General features: G+C 43.7%; 1 protein-coding gene across 2 annotated transcripts in view; it reads left to right on the plus strand.

Annotated features, from left to right (window-relative positions):
- The window catches only part of GPR153 (G protein-coupled receptor 153), a 93,669-nt gene that overhangs the window by 36,780 nt on the left and 36,747 nt on the right, over nucleotides 1–20,142 (plus strand). For both annotated transcript variants that reach the window (XM_069742902.1, XM_069742903.1), the window contains exons 2-3: nucleotides 1,205–1,710; nucleotides 12,203–12,632. In XM_069742902.1, the coding sequence (XP_069599003.1) occupies nucleotides 1,334–1,710; nucleotides 12,203–12,632 (807 nt within the window). In that variant the 5' untranslated portion in view covers nucleotides 1,205–1,333. The remainder of the gene's footprint in view (nucleotides 1–1,204; nucleotides 1,711–12,202; nucleotides 12,633–20,142) is intronic.

Raw genomic sequence — 20,142 nt, forward strand, 5'->3', positions numbered from 1 at the left:
GAGCAGTATTATAGTAGTTATATTCTTGTACATAGGAGCAGTATTATAGTAGTTATATTCTTGTACATAAGAGGCAGTATTATGGTAGATATATTCTTGTACATAGGAGCAGTATTATAGTAGTTATATTCTTGTACATAGGAGCAGTATTATAGTAGTTATATTCTTGTACATAAGAGGCAGTATTATAGTAGTTATATTCTTGTATATAGGAGCAGTATTATAGTAGTTATATTCTTGTACATAGGAGCAGTATTATAGTAGTTATATTCTTGTACATAGGAGCAGTATTATAGTAGTTATATTCTTGTACATAGGAGCAGTATTATAGTAGTTATATTCTTGTACATAAGAGGCAGTATTATAGTAGTTATATTCTTGTACATAGGAGCAGTATTATAGTAGTTATATTCTTGTATATAGGGGCAGTATTATAGTAGTTATATTCTTGTACATAAAGGCAGTATTATAGTAGTTATATTCTCGTACATTGGACGTAGTAGTATAGTAGTTATATTCTTGTATATAGGGGCAGTATTATAGTAGTTATATTCTTGTACATAGGGGCAGTATTATAGTAGTTATATTCTTGTATATAGGGGCAGTATTATAGTAGTTATATTCTCGTACATTGGACGTAGTAGTATAGTAGTTATATTCTTGTACATAGGAGCAGTATTATAGTAGTTATATTCTTGTACATAGGAGCAGTATTATAGTAGTTATATTCTTGTACATAGGGGCAGTATTATAGTAGTTATATTCTTGTACTTAGGGGCAGTTTTATAGTAGTTATATTCTTGTACATAGGGGCAGTATTATAGTAGTTATATTCTTGTACATTGGACGTAGTAGTATAGTAGTCATACGTTTGTAAAAAGGGGACAGTATTACTTTAGTTATGTTCTCGTACATTATATTTCTTGTTCATGGGACAAATATTATAGAATGCTTGCAAAGTAAAACTAATGGTTAAATGGACTGGTATTGTGACAACCACTTCTATAAAACTGGTTTCTGCTCAGAGCAGTTGTCACCTATCTTTCCCATTGCAACTCTGTAGACAACCATGGAATACAGCGGTACGGTATGGGCACATAGCTATTGGTTTCTTCCCACTGCTCAGAATTAAACTGTGATGCAGCAATGATACCTGCACTGCGATATTATGTTAATATAATCTTCACATATTTATATCTTACAGGTTTCCCAACCACAATGGGTATATTGTTATTTTCCAGAACACAGTTCCACTAGTCAAACAACTTGTACCAGAAGATGCATTTAACATTATTCCTGGTCTCCAAATTTCATCCACTACTATCTTCTCCTAATGGTGCCTTCACCCTCCACCATGAATGATGAGCAGAGACTGCACAACAACGCGGTAGCCTGGCTGATATGTTCAGGGATCTCGCTTTTAGCTAACGCCTGGGGGATTCTTAGTATAAGTGCCAAACAGAAGAAATGGAAGCCTTTGGAATTTTTAATCTGCACATTGGCCGGAACTCATATCCTTAATATGGCCATACCCATCACCATGTACTCGGTGGTTCAGCTAAGAAAACAGTACTCGGACTATGAATGGAACGAAGGGGTCTGCAAAGTGTTTGTCTCTACGTTCTACACCTTAAGCCTTGTCACCTGCTTCTCTGTCACCTCTTTATCCTATCATCGTATGTGGATGGTGCGCTGGCCAGTAAACTACAGGTAGGTCTCCAGAATCCAAAAAAGACCTCAATTTCTAGTTCTTATGAAGAAACATTTCAATATCTCCATGACCCTATCCTATCAAGTATTATAGGTGAAAATTAGTCATTAAATTTATTCCAATGAACATAGGGACCCTCAGTATATAGCCACATCATCCCAAAAGTGCGAAAAACGTCCATATGTAGCCTACATGTTGGAAAATTTAAGAGGAACATCATGACATCATGATTCTAGTCATTTTACATGGAAAATATGGAAGCTGTTGTGAATTCTGTGGCTGAGTTCACTTCTGTGGTCACAAGTGGTATTGCAGTCTCTGGGCTTCCTCCCTCAGGTGTTTTGGTGAGCTCGTTGGCTGCCTTGCTATTTAGCTCCACCTGAGTCTGTCTTCCTTGCTCCTTGTCAATGTTCCAGTGTTGGATCTGAGTTACTGCATCTTTCCTTGGGCCTGCTGCTCTGCTAGATAAGTGCTTCTAGTTTGTTTTCTGTTTTTTCTGTCCAGCTTGCTATTAACTTTTGCTGGAAGCTCTGAGAAGCAAAGGGGTGCACCGCCGTGCTGTTAGTTCGGCACGGTGGGTCTTTTTGCCCCTTTGCGTGGTTTTCGTTTTAGGGTTTTTTGTAGACTGCATAGTTCTCTTTGCTATCCTCGCTCTGTCTAGAATATCGGGCCTCACTTTGCTGAATCTATTTCATTCCTACGTTTGTCTTTTCATCTTGCTAACAGTCATTATATGTGGGGGGCTGCCTATTCCTTTGGGGTATTTCTCTGAGGTAAGTCAGGCTTGTATTTCTATCTTCAGGCTAGTCAGCTCCTCAGGCAGTGCCGAGTTGCATAGGTAGTGATAGGCGCAATCCACTGCTGCTTATAGTTGTGTGAGGATAGATCAGGTACTGCAGTCTACAGAGATTCCATGTCTCAGAGCTCGTCCTATTGTTTTTGGTTATTGCCAGATCTCTGTATGTGCGCTGATTACTGCACGCTGTGTTGCCTGATTGCCAGCCATAACAGTACAAGGAGCCACACCAATGATTCCCAATAGAGGGAAAAAAGAAATCATCATTTTTTTTTCTTAGCTCTGTCTTCAGTCTTTTTTTTCCCCTAGACATTAGAGTGCTTCAGGACACAGCTGTGGACATGGATATTCAGGCTCTGTGCTCCTCAATGGATAATCTCGTTGTAAATGTACAAAAGATTCAAGATACTATTGATCAGAAATCGATGCTAGAACCAAGAATTCCGATTCCTGATTTGTTTTTTGGTGACAGAACTAAGTTCCTGAGCTTCAGAAATAATTGTAAGCTATTTTTGGCCTTGAAACCTCATTCTTCTGGTAATCCTATTCAACAGGTTTTGATTATTATTTCTTTTTTGCGCGGCGACCCACAGGACTGGGCGTTTTCTCTTGCACCAGGAGATTCTGCATTGAGTAATGTTGATGCATTTTTCCAGGCGCTGGGATTGCTTTACGATGAGCCTAATTCAGTGGATCAGGCTGAGAAAAATCTGCTGGCTTTATGCCAGGGTCAGGATGATGTAGAAGTATATTGTCAGAAATTTAGGAAGTGGTCAGTACTCACTCTGTGGAATGAATCTGCACTAGCGGCTTTGTTCAGAAAGGGTCTCTCTGAAGCTCTTAAGGATGTAATGGTGGGATTTCCTATGCCTGCTGGTTTGAATGAGTCTATGTCCTTGGCCATTCAGATCGGTCGTCGCTTGCGCGAGCGTAAATCTGTGCACCATCTGGCGGTATTGTCTGAGAGTAAACCTGAGCCTATGCAGTGCGACAGGACTATGACTAAAGTAGAACGGCAAGAACACAGACGTCTGAACAGACTGTGTTTCTATTGTGGTGATTCTACTCATGCTATTTCTAATTGTCCTAAACGCACTAGGCGGTTCAATAGCTCTGCCGTTATTGGTACTGTACAGTCCAAATTCCTTTTGTCCATTACCTTAATGTGCTCTTTGTCATCGTATTCTGTCATGGCGTTTGTGGATTCAGGCGCTGCCCTGAATCTGATGGATTTGGATTATGCTAAACGTTGTGGATTTTTCTTGGAGCCTTTGCGGTGTCCTATTCCGTTGAGAGGAATTGATGCTACACCTTTGGCCAAGAATAAGCCTCAGTACTGGGCCCAGCTGACCATGTGCATGGCTCCTGCACATCAGGAAGTTATTCGCTTTCTGGTACTGCATAATTTGCATGATGAGGTCGTGTTGGGGTTGCCATGGCTACAAACCCATAATCCAGTATTGGATTGGAACTCTATGTCGGTAACCAGCTGGGGTTGTCAGGGAGTACATGGTGATGTTCCATTTTTGTCTATTTCGTCATCCATTCCTTCTGACATCCCAGAGTTCTTGTCGGACTTTCAGGATGTATTTGAAGAGTCCAAGTCTGATGCTCTACCTCCGCATAGGAATTGTGATTGTGCTATCGATTTGATTCCTGGTAGTAAATTCCCTAAGGGTCGTTTATTTAATTTGTCCGTACCTGAACACACCGCTATGCGCAGTTATGTGAAGGAGTCCCTGGAGAAGGGACATATTCGCCCATCGTCGTCACCATTGGGAGCAGGGTTCTTTTTTGTAGCCAAGAAGGATGGTTCGCTAAGACCGTGTATTGATTACCGCCTTCTTAATAAGATCACTGTTAAGTTTCAGTATCCCTTGCCATTGATTTCTGACTTGTTTGCTCGGATTAAGGGGGCTAGTTGGTTTACTAAGATTGATCTTCGTGGTGCGTATAATCTGGTGAGAATCAGACAGGGAGATGAATGGAAAACGGCATTTAATACGCCCGAGGGTCATTTTGAGTATCTGGTGATGCCGTTCGGACTTGCCAATGCTCCATCTGTTTTTCAGTCTTTTATGCATGACATTTTCCGTGAGTATCTGGATAAATTCTTGATTGTTTACTTGGATGACATTTTGATCTTCTCAGATGATTGGGAGTCTCATGTGAAGCAAGTCAGAATGGTTTTCCAGGTACTGCGTGCTAATTCCTTGTTCGTGAAGGGATCAAAGTGTCTCTTCGGTGTGCAGAAAGTTTCATTTTTGGGGTTCATCTTTTCCCCTTCTACTATCGAGATGGATCCGGTTAAGGTTCAGGCCATCCAGGATTGGACTCAGCCGACATCTCTAAAAAGTCTGCAGAAATTCCTGGGCTTTGCTAATTTTTATCGTCGCTTCATCTGTAATTTTTCTAGCATTGCCAGACCATTGACCGATTTGACCAAGAAGGGTGCTGATTTGGTTAATTGGTCTTCTGCTGCCGTGGAAGCTTTTCAGGAGTTGAAGCGTCGTTTTTGCTGTGCCCCTGTGTTGTGTCAACCTGATGTTTCTCTTCCGTTCCAGGTCGAGGTTGATGCTTCTGAGATTGGTGCAGGGGCGGTTTTGTCACAGAGAGGTTCTGGTTGCTCAGTGTTCAAACCATGTGCTTTCTTTTCCAGGAAATTTTCTGCTGCTGAGCGTAATTATGATGTGGGCAACCGAGAGTTGCTGGCCATGAAGTGGGCATTCGAGGAGTGGCGTCATTGGCTTGAGGGTGCTAAGCATCGCGTGGTGGTTTTGACTGATCATAAGAACCTTACTTATCTTGAGTCTGCCAAGCGCTTGAATCCTAGACAGGCCCGTTGGTCGTTATTTTTTGCTCGTTTTGATTTTGTGATTTCATACCTTCCGGGCTCTAAAAATGTGAAGGCGGATGCTCTGTCTAGGAGTTTTGTGCCCGACTCTCCGGGGTTATCTGAGCCGGCGAGTATCCTCAAGGAAGGAGTCATTGTGTCTGCCATCTCCCCTGATTTGCGGAGAGTGTTGCAGAAATTTCAGGCTAATAAACCTGATCGTTGTCCGGCCGAGAAACTGTTCGTCCCTGATAGGTGGACTAGTAAAGTTATCTCTGAACTTCATTGTTCGGTGCTGGCCGGTCATCCAGGAATCTTTGGTACCAGGGAGTTGGTTGCTAGATCCTTCTGGTGGCCATCTCTGTCACGGGATGTGCGTGCTTTTGTGCAGTCCTGTGGAATTTGTGCTAGGGCTAAGCCCTGCTGTTCACGTGCCAGTGGGTTGCTTTTGCCCTTGCCGGTCCCGAAGAGGCCTTGGACACATATTTCTATGGATTTCATTTCTGACCTTCCCGTTTCTCAAAAAATGTCGGTCATTTGGGTGGTCTGTGATCGCTTTTCTAAAATGGTCCATCTGGTGCCGTTGGTTAAATTGCCTTCCTCCTCTGATTTGGTGCCTTTGTTCTTCCAGCATGTGGTTCGTTTACATGGCATTCCTGAGAATATTGTTTCTGACAGAGGTTCCCAGTTTGTCTCGAGGTTCTGGCGAGCCTTTTGTGGTAGGATGGACATTGACCTATCTTTCTCCTCGGCCTTCCATCCTCAGACTAATGGCCAGACCGAACGAACCAATCAGACCTTGGAAACATATCTGAGATGTTTTGTTTCCGCTGACCAGGATGATTGGGTGTCATTTTTGCCGTTGGCTGAGTTCGCCCTTAATAATCGGGCCAGCTCGGCTACCTTGGTCTCTCCATTTTTCTGCAATTCTGGGTTCCATCCTCGTTTCTCTTCAGGACAGGTTGAGTCTTCGGACTGTCCTGGTGTGGATTCTGTGGTGGACAGGTTGCAGCAGATCTGGACTCAGGTAGTGGACAATTTGACCTTGTCCCAGGAGAAGGCTCAGCTTTTCGCTAATCGCAGACGCCGTGTGGGACCCCGACTTCGTGTTGGGGATCTGGTTTGGTTATCCTCTCGTCATATTCCTATGAAGGTTTCCTCTCCTAAATTTAAACCTCGTTTTATTGGTCCGTATAGGATTTCTGAGATTCTCAATCCGGTGTCTTTTCGTCTGATCCTCCCAGACTCCTTTTCCATACATAATGTATTCCATAGGTCGTTGTTGAGGAGATACGTGGCACCTATGGTTCCATCTGTGGAGCCTCCTGCCCCTGTTTTGGTGGAGGGGGAATTGGAGTATATTGTGGAGAAGATTTTGGATTCTCGTGTCTCTAGACGGAAACTCCAGTATCTGGTCAAATGGAAGGGTTATGCTCAGGAAGATAATTCCTGGGTTTTTGCCTCTGATGTCCATGCCCCAGATCTTGTTCGTGCCTTTCATGTGGCTCATCCTGGTCGGCCTGGGGGTTCTGGTGAGGGTTCAGTGACCCCTCCTCAAGGGGGGGGTACTGTTGTGAATTCTGTGGCTGAGTTCACTTCTGTGGTCACAAGTGGTATTGCAGTCTCTGGGCTTCCTCCCTCAGGTGTTTTGGTGAGCTCGTTGGCTGCCTTGCTATTTAGCTCCACCTGAGTCTGTCTTCCTTGCTCCTTGTCAATGTTCCAGTGTTGGATCTGAGCTACTGCATCTTTCCTTGGGCCTGCTGCTCTGCTAGATAAGTGCTTCTAGTTTGTTTTCTGTTTTTTCTGTCCAGCTTGCTATTAACTTTTGCTGGAAGCTCTGAGAAGCAAAGGGGTGCACCGCCGTGCTGTTAGTTCGGCACGGTGGGTCTTTTTGCCCCTTTGCGTCGTTTTCGTTTTAGGGTTTTTTGTAGACTGCATAGTTCTCTTTGCTATCCTCGCTCTGTCTAGAATATCGGGCCTCACTTTGCTGAATCTATTTCATTCCTACGTTTGTCTTTTCATCTTGCTAACAGTCATTATATGTGGGGGGCTGCCTATTCCTTTGGGGTATTTCTCTGAGGTAAGTCAGGCTTGTATTTCTATCTTCAGGCTAGTCAGCTCCTCAGGCAGTGCCGAGTTGCATAGGTAGTGATAGGCGCAATCCACTGCTGCTTATAGTTGTGTGAGGATAGATCAGGTACTGCAGTCTACAGAGATTCCATGTCTCAGAGCTCGTCCTATTGTTTTTGGCTATTGCCAGATCTCTGTATGTGCGCTGATTACTGCACGCTGTGTTGCCTGATTGCCAGCCATAACAGGAAGCGTCCTTACACTTATCCATAGTCGTCCTCTCAACTCAGTACCAGAATAATTCACCCCTGGTTCAAGATCTTGATGAAGGCAAAAACGTCCTCCTGCCTCGTGAGCCTACGAGTAGACGAGGACTATAAATGATGCTTAATAGTTAGGTTTCTCGCTACCAGTTTTGTAGTTTGACCCAATAGCTTTGTGTTTGGCATTTGTCGGAGAGGGACAAACAAGTCTTCTTCTTCCTCTCCACAATATATTGGGAAGGAGAGTGTCAGGCCAGGCCCTTATGTCTTGCCAAAATGGAGGTAGATGGGGTTGGTTGGGTGCCCCAACAAGAACAAAATGTCTGGGTTTTTTTTTGGATCTGCTCAATGTAAGCTTGCACAGAGAATGACTAGATAAGCCAACTCAGTGTTTCTAAACTATATACATTACATGAATAAATAAACACGTTAAAGTTAAGAATAGATGAACCATTTTTGATTAATCTCCCATTTTGTAAATATTTTTGGTCAATAATGAAAGCAAAAAATAAATTAGCCTATAAATCGATATGGGGCGGCCAGTGATTAATATTTATTGATCTGGAGGTGTGGTCGGTGTCAGAGTCTATATTTGTTATTGGATAGCTAATATTTTATTCCTGCCGTATCTTCGGATAATGTGGAAATTCTAGAGGAGGAAGTCAAAGACAAAATTTGAGACGTGGCAAACATATAAAATTTCTCTATTGATTGTTCCAGGGGAATTGTTAATGTTTTGTGTGTTACTACAAGTAACATATTAATGGATGTTACGGTCATTATATTAATAGTCACTATCACAAATTCCCATTTGTAGTGGATTTCCATGGTTATTTATGAGATCCTGTGACCTAGTAAGATTACATTCTTTCTTTGACCTTCAGATCCACAATGAATTCATGGCTGGATGCCGGAATTTATTTTCTCCTTGAACATACAGGATAAATATATCAGACATGTACAGAAGTGAACGATTCCACCAAAGAAGGGGAAATATAAAAAGCCCTACAAAGGTGAAGCAAGTTGTCCCCTGCAGATAGGCAGAGAATTATGTAGAGCCTGGCCTTGTCATTGCGCTATTCCTGGCTTTATAGTTCTTCCACATAGTGTTCTACCTTCATATCAGATGTGAAACTTTACATACATAATATTTACTTTTTTTTTTTTTTTTTTTACTCCAGAGCTGCATTCATAATTCTGCTACAGTATATTTTCTGGAATCTGTCAACATGCTTGATGATAGACACCCTTCTAACAACTAAGTTAAGTTTAGTACAGCTAGTTTTACCTTAAAAATTCTGCACAGCGCTCGGAAATATTTCAAAGAATTCTAATCACCAGAGAAAGCATTGTACACAACAAGCAAGGGGTTACAACTTTGCAGATTGTCGCCTGTAGCATTGTTTTGTCAGCTCTGGAGTTTAATTCAGGCTGTACCTCAGGATCAGTACAGTATAAGTGATGTATGTGCACATTGAGTCCACCAGCAGAATAGTGAGTGCAGCTCTGGGGTATAATACAGGATGTAACTCGGGATCAGTACAGGTTCAGTAATGTAATGTATGTACACAGTGACTGCACCAGGAGAATAGTGAGTGCAGCTCTGGAGTATAATACAGGATGTAACTCGGGATCAGTACAGGATCAGTAATGTAATGTATGTACTCAGTGACTGCACCAGCAGAATAGTGAGTGCAGCTCTGGGGTATAATACAGGATGTAACTCAAGATCAGTACAGGATCAGTAATGTAATGTATGTACACAGTGACTGCACCAGCAGAATAGTGAGTGCAGCTCTGGAGTATAATACAGGATGTAACTCAGGATCAGTAATGTAAAGCATGTACACAGTGACTGCACCAGCAGAATAGTGAGTGCAGCTCTGGAGTATAATACAGGATGTAACTCAGGATCAGTAATGTAATGTATGTACTTAGTGACTGCACCAGCAGAATAGTGAGTGCAGCTCTAGTGTATAATACAGGATGTAACTCAGGATCAGTACAGGATCAGTAATGTAATGTATGTACACAGTGACTGCACCAGCAGAATAGTGAGTGCAGCTCTGGAGTATAATACAGGATGTAACTCAGGATCAGTACAGGATAAATAATGTAATGTATGTACACAGTGACTGCACCAGCAGAATAGTGAGTGCAGCTCTGGGGTATAATACAGGATGTAACTCAGGATCAGTACAGGATCAGTAATGTAATGTATGTACACAGTGACTGCACCAGCAGAATAGTGAGTGCAGCTCTGGAGTATAATACAGCATGTAACTCAGGATCAGTACAGGATCAGTAATGTAATGTATGTACACAGTGACTGCACCAGCAGAATAGTGAGTGCAGCTCTGGAGTGTAATACAGGATGTAACTCAGGATCAGTACAGGATCAGTAATATAATGTATGTACACAGTGACTGCACCAGCAGAATAGTGAGTGCAGCTCTGGGTTATAATACAGGATGTAACTCAGGATCAGTAATGTAATGTACTGTATGTACACAGTGACTGCACCAGCAGAATAGTGAGTGAAGCTTTGGAGTATAATACAGGATGTAACTCAGGATCAGTACAGGATCAGTAATGTAATGTATGTACACAGTGACTGCACCAGCAGAATAGTGAGTGCAGCTCTGGAGTATAATACAGCATGTAACTCAGGATCAGTACAGGATCAGTAATGTAATGTATGTACACAGTGACTGCACCAGCAGAATAGTGAGTGCAGCTCTGGGGTATAATACAGGATGTAACTCAGGATCAGTACAGGATGAGTAAAGTAATGTATGTACAAAGTGACTCCACCAGCAGAATAGTGAGTGCAGCTCTGGAGTATAATACAGGATGTAACTCAGGACCAGTACAGGATCAGTAATGTAATGTATGTACACAGTGACTGCACCAGCAGAATAGTGAGTGCAGCTCTGGGGTATAATAAAGGATGTAACTCAGGATCAGTACAGGATGAGTAAAGTAATGTACCGTATATACTCGAGTATAAGCCGACCCGAGTATAAGCCGACCCCCCTAATTTTGCCACAAAAAACTGGGAAAACTTATTGACTCGAGTATAAGCCTAGGGTGGAAATGCAGCATTTACCGGTGAATTTCAAAAATAAAAATAGATCATTATTTCCCCATAGCTGTGCCATATAGTGCTCTGCACCGTTCATTATTTCCCCATAGCTGTGCCCCATATAGTGCTCTGCACCGTTCATTGTGCCCCATTGCTGTGCCATATACGGTGCTCTGCACCGTTCATTGTGCCCCATTGCTGTGCCATATACGGTGCTCTGCACCGTTCATTGTGCCCCATTGCTGTGCCATATACAGTGCTCTGCACCGTTCATTGTGCCCCATATCTGTGCCATATACGGTGCTCTGCACCGTTCATTGTGCCCCATTGCTGTGCCATATACGGTGCTCTGCACCGTTCATTGTGCCCCATTGCTGTGCCATATACGGTGCTTTGCACCGTTCATTGTGCCCCATTGCTGTGCCATATACGGTGCTCTGCACCGTTCATTGTGCCCCATAGAAATCTCTGCCGCCGCTGCTGCAATAAAAAAACAAACCACATACTCACCTCCCTTGATTGCAGCTCCCGGCGTCTCGTTCCGGCGCCTCCATCTTCCCGGCGTCTCTGCTCTGACTGATCAGGCAGAGGGCACCGCGCACACTGTATGCGTCATCGCGCCCTCTGCCTGAACAGTCAGAGCGCAGACGCCGGGAAGATGGAGGCGCCGGCCGGGAAGATGGAGCGGCGCCCGGCGGCTGGAACGAGGACAGGTGAATATGCTATACTTACCTAGTCCTGGCGATCCTCGCGCTGTCCCTCTGTCTGGTCTTCGGTGCCGCAGCTCTTCCTGTCAGCGGTCACCGGCACCGCTGATTAGAGGAATGAATAGGCGGCTCCGCCCCTATGGGAGGTGGAGCCGCTTATTCATATCTCTAATGAGCGGTCCCACGTGACCGCTGAAGAGGGGAAGAAGCTGCAGCACAGAAGCCCGTGGGACGGCAGGGACAGCGCGAGGATCGCTGGGACTAGGTAAGTATACCTCAGCGCCCTCACCCGCCGACCCTGCCACCCACATTGACTCGAGTATAAGCCGAGAGGGGCACTTTCAGCCCAAAAATTTGGGCTGAAAATCTCGGCTTATACTCGAGTATATACGGTATGTACAAAGTGACTCCACCAGCAGAATAGTGAGTGCAGCTCTGGAGTATAATACAGGATGTAACTCAGGACCAGTACAGGATCAGTAATGTAATGTAATGTATGTACACAGACAGTGACTCCACCAGCAGAATAGTGAGTGCTGCTCTGGAGAATAATACAGGATGTAACTCAGGATCAGTACAGGATCAGTAATGTAATGTATGTACACAGTGACTGCAACAGCAGAATAGTGAGTGCAGCTCTAGAGGAAATATAGGATAGCCATACTGTTTAATTCTGTCTACTGTAAATAAGTGTTGTATATGCTATTTAATGGTAACTTTGCATTTATTACCCTTAGGTTAAGCAATACAAAGAAGCAAGCCGTGCACACAGTGATGGGAATATGGATGGTATCGTTCATCCTCTCCACCTTACCTGCTGTTGGATGGCACAATCCCACTCAGAGATTCTATGCCGGGGACTGCCGCTTTATTGTTACAGAAATTGGACTGGGCTTCGGACTGTGTTTTCTCTTACTGATCAGTGGCAGTGTGGTGGTAGGGGTCGTCTGCATTGGAATCTCCCTTTTTCAGACATTCTCTATACAAACCGGGCAGAATATTGACAAAAATAAATTCAATGTGCCCACTATTGTGGTGGAGGACGCTCATGGAAAACGAAGGTCATCAATTGATGGATCAGAACCCATTAAAACGTCCCTGCAGATAACCTATTTGATATCTGGGATTGTATTTATATATGACTTCCTGATGGGATTCCCAATATTGGTAAGTGCGGGCTCATGCTTCCAGGGTCGGGTGTATATGTTCTGGCCGTTGGCAATGTGAACTTAAAGCGTTTGATGCTTAGATTGATTTTTTTATATATAGGTTGGCATAGAAAGCGGAATCATTTAGGTCAATCTATGAATGAATATTAGGACTGGCCATAGTTATTTTATTGCTATCAGACACAAATCTCGAGGCGTGACGGAAATTGAAGAAGCAGAGACTGTATGCATCATTATAGTACAGAAAAATATGTCGTACACGATGCCGGCTCTGGAGCTGATGGTGCGTAGTACCGGGCTGGTGCTGGCTGTGTTATACAGCCGGCATCTGTCTCTAATAGCATTTATTGAAGCTGAGCAAGTAAAATGGAAACACAGCTCACCTTTTCCAAGTGTGGATGAATGTGAAGAATGAAGTCACCAAAAAAAACCTCAGAGCGTTCTTACTTTTGGCATATGTGAGATAAAAAAAAAAATCCATGTTTATATGCCCGCAGTATGTATCAGATTAACCTCCTTTTGTTAACACTTGTAGGAAACGCACGCACACGGGAGGCAATTTATTGAGATAGGCAACAAGTCATGAATGGCAAGTTGAAAACATGTACAGGGCTCGTGCACACAATCAGTAGGAAACGCACGCACATGGGAGGCAATTTATTGAGAAAGGCAACAAGTCATGAATGGCAAGTTGAAAAGATGTATAGGGCTCGTGCACGCAATCAGTAGGAAACGCACGCACATGGGAGGCAATTTATTGAGAAAGGCAACAAGTCATGAATGGCAAGTTGAAAAGATGTATAGGGCTCGTGCACGCAATCAATGTTCTCGTACGAGGGCTCTCTGTGGTTTTCATGAGTAGCCTATGATATTCTATACTAAAACTCGTTGTGTTTTAAGGAACACCATATCCTTATGTTTTAACTACTGAAGTTTATACTTCTGAGGACTTGTGCAGGTGACCATATTTTTGGTCCGATGAATAACATCCAGCATGTCCGAGTTTAATCCGATATTTGGATCGCACTCAGCCATGCACGTCAATGAGTTTTTGTAAATCATTTCCACACACTCACACAATGGAGAAGATGGAGAATTTTTTTTTCATCTCCTCCTCATCCAAGAGAACCTGATCACACTCTGATCACACTCTGATCACACTCTGATCAGAGTGTGATCCACTTCTCTCCAATAAGGAGAAGATGAGAAAATAATTCCCCCATCTTCTCCATTGTGTCAGTCTCTCGAATGAGACCGTCTAGAGTTGCCCTGAAGCAGGATCGTTTTACAACATTTTCACTATTGAAGCTGAGCGCCTCCTGCTGCTATTAACCTCTCAAATGCCTCTATGAACTCTCTGGCAGCATCATTTAGAGCACGTAGCCTAGGGGGCCCTATTCCATTTGCCCATTGGTTCTCTGCAACTTTATCACGGCAGCAGGGGGCTTGTTATGATGATACTCTTGTAACACCTGTGGCTGGCATTCATAAGAGACCATGATTTGTCCTATATACTGTAATACCAGAGTATATACAGTATACAGAGGGGAAAAGAAGTATTTGATACACTGACGATTTTGAAAGTTTTCCCACCTACAAAGAATGGAGAGGTCTGTAATTTTTATCGTAGGGTAAACTTCAACTGTGAGACAGAATCTAGAAAAAATCCAGAAAATCACATTGTATGATTTTTAAATACTTCAATTGCATTTTTTTTTGCATGAAATAAGTATTTAATCGCTTACCAACCAGCAAGATGATTCTGAAAAAGGTCAGGAATCAGCCCAAAACTACACGGAAGAACCTGGTCAATGACCTGAAGAGAGCTGGGACCACAGTCTCAAATATTACTGTTAGTAATAAACTACGCCGTCATGGATTAAAATTCTGCAGGGCACGCAAGGTCCCCCTTCTCACGCCAGCACATGCCCAGGCCTGTTTGAAGTTCACAATGACCATCTGGATGATCCAGAGGAGACATGGGAGAAGGTAATGAGGTCAGATATGAACAAAATATAACTTTTTGGTATCAACTCCACATGCTGTGTTTGGAGGAAGAAGGATGAGTACAACTGCAAGAAAACAATCCCAACCGTGAAGCATGGTGGGGGAAACATCATACTTTGGGGTGCTTTTCTTCAAAGGGCACATGACGACTGCACCTTATTGAAGGGAGGATGGATGGGGTCATGTATTGCAAGATTTTAGCCAACAACCTCCTTCTCTCAGTTAGAGCATTGAAGATGAGTCATGGCTGGGTCTTCCAGCATGACATTGACCTGAAACACACAGCCAGGCAACTAAGGGGTGGCTCCATAAGAAGCATTTCAAGGACCTGGAATGGTCTAGCCAATCTCCAGACCTGAACCCTACAGAAAATCTTTTGAGGGAGCTCAAACTCAATGTTGCCCAGCGACTGCCCTGAAACCAGGAGAAGATCTGTATGGAGGAATGGGCCAAAAGTTTCTGTACCAAATATTAAGCTCTGTTTTTCTATTTTATCAAATACTTATTTCATGCAATAAAATGCAAACTAATTATGTAAAAATCATACAATGTGATTTTCAGTTTTTTTATTTCTAGATTCTGTTTCTCAGAGTTGAAGTGTACCTACGATAACAATTACAGACCTCTCCATTCTTTATAGGTGGGAAAACTTGCTAAACCATCAGTGTATCAAACCCTAATTTTCCCCAGTGTGTGTATATATATATATATATATATATATATATATATATATATATATATATATATATATATATATTAGACTGCAGAATTTAGTATAAGTGATCGGACAATTGCAGGTTCAAGGCCCCAAGGGGGCTAAAATAAAAGTTTGTTTTTCTTTAAAGAAAAATTCAACTTCTGGTTCTTTTTTCCCCATTAAAAATAAAGGTATAAACAAATTTAAAACATAAACCTATGTGCTGCTGCTTTGTCCTTCAAAGTCTGATTTATCGAAATGTAGAATTAATTAACCCCATTGGGAAATGTCGTTAAAATATTAAAAATGGAAACTCCAGAATTGTGGCTTTCCAGTTGCCACAGCTCCACCAAAAAAATGCAAGAAGAAATGTTTTGATAGAAATCATTTTAGTGTAGATACAACATCAAGGTGTATCTACCCCAAGATGGTATCTATAAAAACGATAGCTCGCCACGCAAAAAGAAACAGCCCTCGCTCAGCTACATCAGCATGAAAATAAAAAAGTTATGGGTCTTGGAAAATGGCAAAATAAACATTTTCACAAATTTCTGATTTTTTTCTAACACTAGTTAGAATCATTTGCCTATATCTTTCTGTTGCTGCAGTCTTTGATATGTACATACTGCAGGCACAGCAGCTGGCACCTGTTCACATTTGCTTCATTTGTTCGGAGATGCTGGTCAGATTTGTTTTTTGCCCCAGGTTTATTGCTCCCACCAACGAATATGTCTCAGCCTTTCTCCCGGCCGCTCGGTTTTCGCTGGCTTCAACAAATGATGATCACTGTAATAATTCACCACTCGCTAAAATGAGCAACCACCTTAAAATCAACACTACATTCATTTAGACTTGGACATAAAAGCTTTTCTGGCAATGATTGTACAAACTTCCACACACAGGAAAAGAACAATGAATATATTGCTGAATCCCTTCCAATTTTCTATGAAACACGCAATGTATTTCATTGATTTTTTTTTTCCATTAATTTTGTTTTTCAAGAAGCAGGATAGGAAGCGATATTTCATCAAATGTCCAAAATTAGTGGAGATAGATAGATAGATAGACAGACAGATAGATGGCGCGTCGGACTGGAGCACCTTGGGCAAACCAGAGAAAATCATTCTTGGGGCCCACTATGTAGCTACATAGAAATAAATACAAGACCACCGATTGTGCGGTAAAACACGCTAATATCAGGGTATAATATAAGGTAGTACACGTCTTAAATTATGTAGCAGGGTATCCCTTTCATAGAATATAATGCAACCCTCATAGAATATAATGTAGCCCCCCTCACAGAATAGAATGTAGCCCCCATCATTACCCTCTCTACCACCTCCATCATTGTCCTCATCACCACCTCCATCATTGCCTTCTCACCCACCACCTCATCATTGCCCTTTCCACCACCTCCATCATTGTCTTCTGCTCTACTACCCCATCTTTGTTCTTTCTACCAACTCCATCATAGCTTTCTGCCCCACTACCCCATCTTTGTCCTTTCCACCACATCCATCATTGCCTTCTCCCCATCACCCCCATTATTGCCCTTTCTACCACCTCCATCATTGTCCTTTCCACCACCTCTATCATTGCTTTTTCACTCATTGCCCATTCCATCACCTCCATCATTGCCTTCTCCCCACCAACTCCATCATTGCCTTCTCACCCACAACCCCATCATTGCCTTTTCTACCACCTCTATCATTGCTTTCTCCCCATCATCGCCCATTCCACCACCTCCATCATTGCCTCCTGCCCCATCACCCCCATTGTCCTTTCTACCACCCCCATCATTGCCTTCTCCCCCACCACTCCCATCATTGCTCTCTCCATCTCCTCTATCATTGCCTTCTCCCCACCACCCCATAATTGCCTTTTCCACCACCTTTATCGTTTTCTACCCCACCACCTCCATCATTGCCTCCTGCCCCATCACCCCCATTGTCCTCTCTACCACCCCATCATTGCATTCTCCCCCACCACTCCCATCATTGCCCTCTCCATCTCCTCTATCATTGCCTTCTCCCCACCACCCCATAATTGCTTTTTCCACCACCTTTATCGTTTTCTACCCCACCACTTCCATCATTGCCTCCTCCCCCACCACCCCATCATCCTTTCCATCACCCTCTCCACCACCTACACACACACATATACATACACCTCTCTACACGTTTCCCCGCAGAGAGACACACCCACACACACACAGCCCCACTCACCTTTCTGCACGTTCCCCAGCATCTTTGTCACCGGTAGCTTCCTCTCCGGCACAGCCGCGCGCTGAATGTTGATGTCATCCAGCTGCGCTGCTGTAACAGACAGAAAGCGTGGGCATGAAGCAGGATGGATCCCTTCACCTCCGCTCCACTGCCATTTTGTCCTGTAGGCAGCGGAGCTGAAAGCATCACTCGATGCCCGCCGCACATGAGGGCAATCTGGCCAGGTGACCCCCAGAGCCCTCAGTGTTAGCCGCCTGCAGGGGCTCCCCTCTACGTCCGGTGCAGCCACACCGGTTTTACATGTGTTATGTTAGCTGCAGCCTCCAGCTGAAAGTGAAATTAATATTCACCCCTCTCCATGCCGATGGGGGCATGGGGAATAGTGAATATTCATTTCTCTTTAGCAGCGTAGAGACATGCTTCTGCCTCCTGTCTCCCACTGCTGCTCTGCTGGCACCAGGCGGGCACCCCTGACTCAGGGGCCCCATGGCAGCTGCATGGTGTGCCACTATTAGCGACATGCCACTGGCTGGTTGCCCCTGGAGCAGCGGGGGTCCTAGGCAGCTGCTGGCCCCCTGTATGCCAGCAGGTGTCAGTGCCTGGGCCCACCAGAGTATCCTCCAGTTCTCCGGTGGGTCAGTCCGACTCTGGATGGATAGATAGATATAGATGATAGATATGTAGATAGATAGATGATAGATGGCACAGAGAGAGATCCACCACGAGTTGTCATTTCCTTCCCACCCCGCCGAATCTAATGCATTGTAGTAGCAAAAATCTGATGTCTACGGCCAGCTGTGATCATACAGACCCAGATTTATTGTATTGGACACAATATTTGGAGACGCTCGTTTTTATTTTACTTTTTCAGCTCAATAATACGGATTCTTCGCCAAGTACAGCACTTGTTACAGTTGCCAACTAGGAATGTAATTAACCTATTTTAATTCATTATGTTAATGCTTGCTCCCACTGTCATCATGTAATTCTCTTAAGGAATGGTTTGGCATCCAGTGACTGAGAAATTATCATTCAAGAAGATATTTTGCATAAATATGATCTTTAGTGTCGACAAAGTAACAATATCATCACGGGTTTATTTCGGGTTTGTGGATTGTCATGTGCAGGATCTTTGCTGTAAAGCAGAACACATGGCTGTCTGTGACCTATCCATTAAAATGTAGATCCACTTTGAATGATATTTACAAGTTACAGCAATACAATTTTCTGTAGTTATTTCTTAATAAACTTTCATAAATAAAGTGGTTGCATTTTACAGTGGCTTGCATTTTGCAAGTGATTTTGAGACTACTGTGGTTTTCGGATGGGCATCTTTTTCTTTTGGAAAATACTCTTTGTGAAGAATGGGGGGGATTTAATGGCATCTTACAATCCTTCTGAAAGCATATCTAGCTGTAACAGGATACCTGGCTCAGCAGGTGGTCCAACCACACAAGCTAGTATCCAAACTCCTACAGGAGGACCTCCTGCGGAGTCCATGTGTTACTGCTTTGATCAAACCGCTAGTATTTCATAATGAGAATATGGACTTATCGTAAGTCCTAGCCACACATCGCTTACATTTTCAAGATCCCTGGAACGGGCTAAACGCCTTCCAGGGTCTCGACCCGTTCTAGCACCCCAGGGTGGGGAAATACATGGAATGGCTAGTAGAAGCCAAGTAGCAAAGCCATGTTTGGTGTCAACGCATAGCAGAGGCCCAGCTGGATCCAATGGTGCTAAAACCGCCTCCCTAGGACTGTCAATTAAGGAGTTATGACCCATGTTAGGCTTTGCCGTTTTTAGCTGCTAGATGCAACGGGAGTGGCTTTAGGTCCAGCCCATGGGGCAGGAGGCGTGTGATCCCAAGAGGTTAAATGCTTTTGTTTGTAAAGCTTGTCTTATTGCTTTTTTTCCGGGGAGATCACAACATATTTTGTGGGGAGAAGTCAAGGAACAGAGGGGACCACCAGCCTCTCATGTGGAAGCTCCTCTCCCACAAACCAGGCCTTTCATCTGACTGGTAACTGACTCTTATTTTCTGCATACTTTGTACTATCACTATTTGTATTTGCATATCGGATCATTTTATATTGTCCAGTGTTTTGTCCAGTGTGCCCTTAAGGCAACTAACATATAATTTAACCTTGGGCTGCTCTTTAATCTCGATCCATCTCAATTGTTCTCGGCTGAACTTTACATGCTACCGGGGCTAGTTTCTGACCTGATAAAATCCCCGTTAACGGACCATGCTTAATGAGCATCTGGGCTGGCCAGGGGCTGTTTCACTGGTGCTAGTGAAAGGGGCCTTTCAGGTTGTCAGGGTTGTGAGGGAGTGTGGTGCCATGTCAGCGACTGCGTGGGCCACATCCTCTCCCTCCCTGTGCCTCCCTTGGCCTCTGTGGACCGGGGATGTCTGTGTAAAACTGTGCCTAGCTGACCTTACATGTCCCCAGAGGGTGAGGAATGTCATGTTGGTGCATGTTAGTAGACCATACCACGTGATCCCTCGGACATAATAGTAACGTCAGGAGGGGTGATGAGGTGCGGGTTCATCACATGTGGTGGCAGCAGTGGAA

The sequence above is a fragment of the Ranitomeya imitator genome, chromosome 10 (genome assembly GCF_032444005.1).
Source record: "Ranitomeya imitator isolate aRanImi1 chromosome 10, aRanImi1.pri, whole genome shotgun sequence".
Lineage (NCBI taxonomy): Eukaryota > Metazoa > Chordata > Amphibia > Anura > Dendrobatidae > Ranitomeya > Ranitomeya imitator.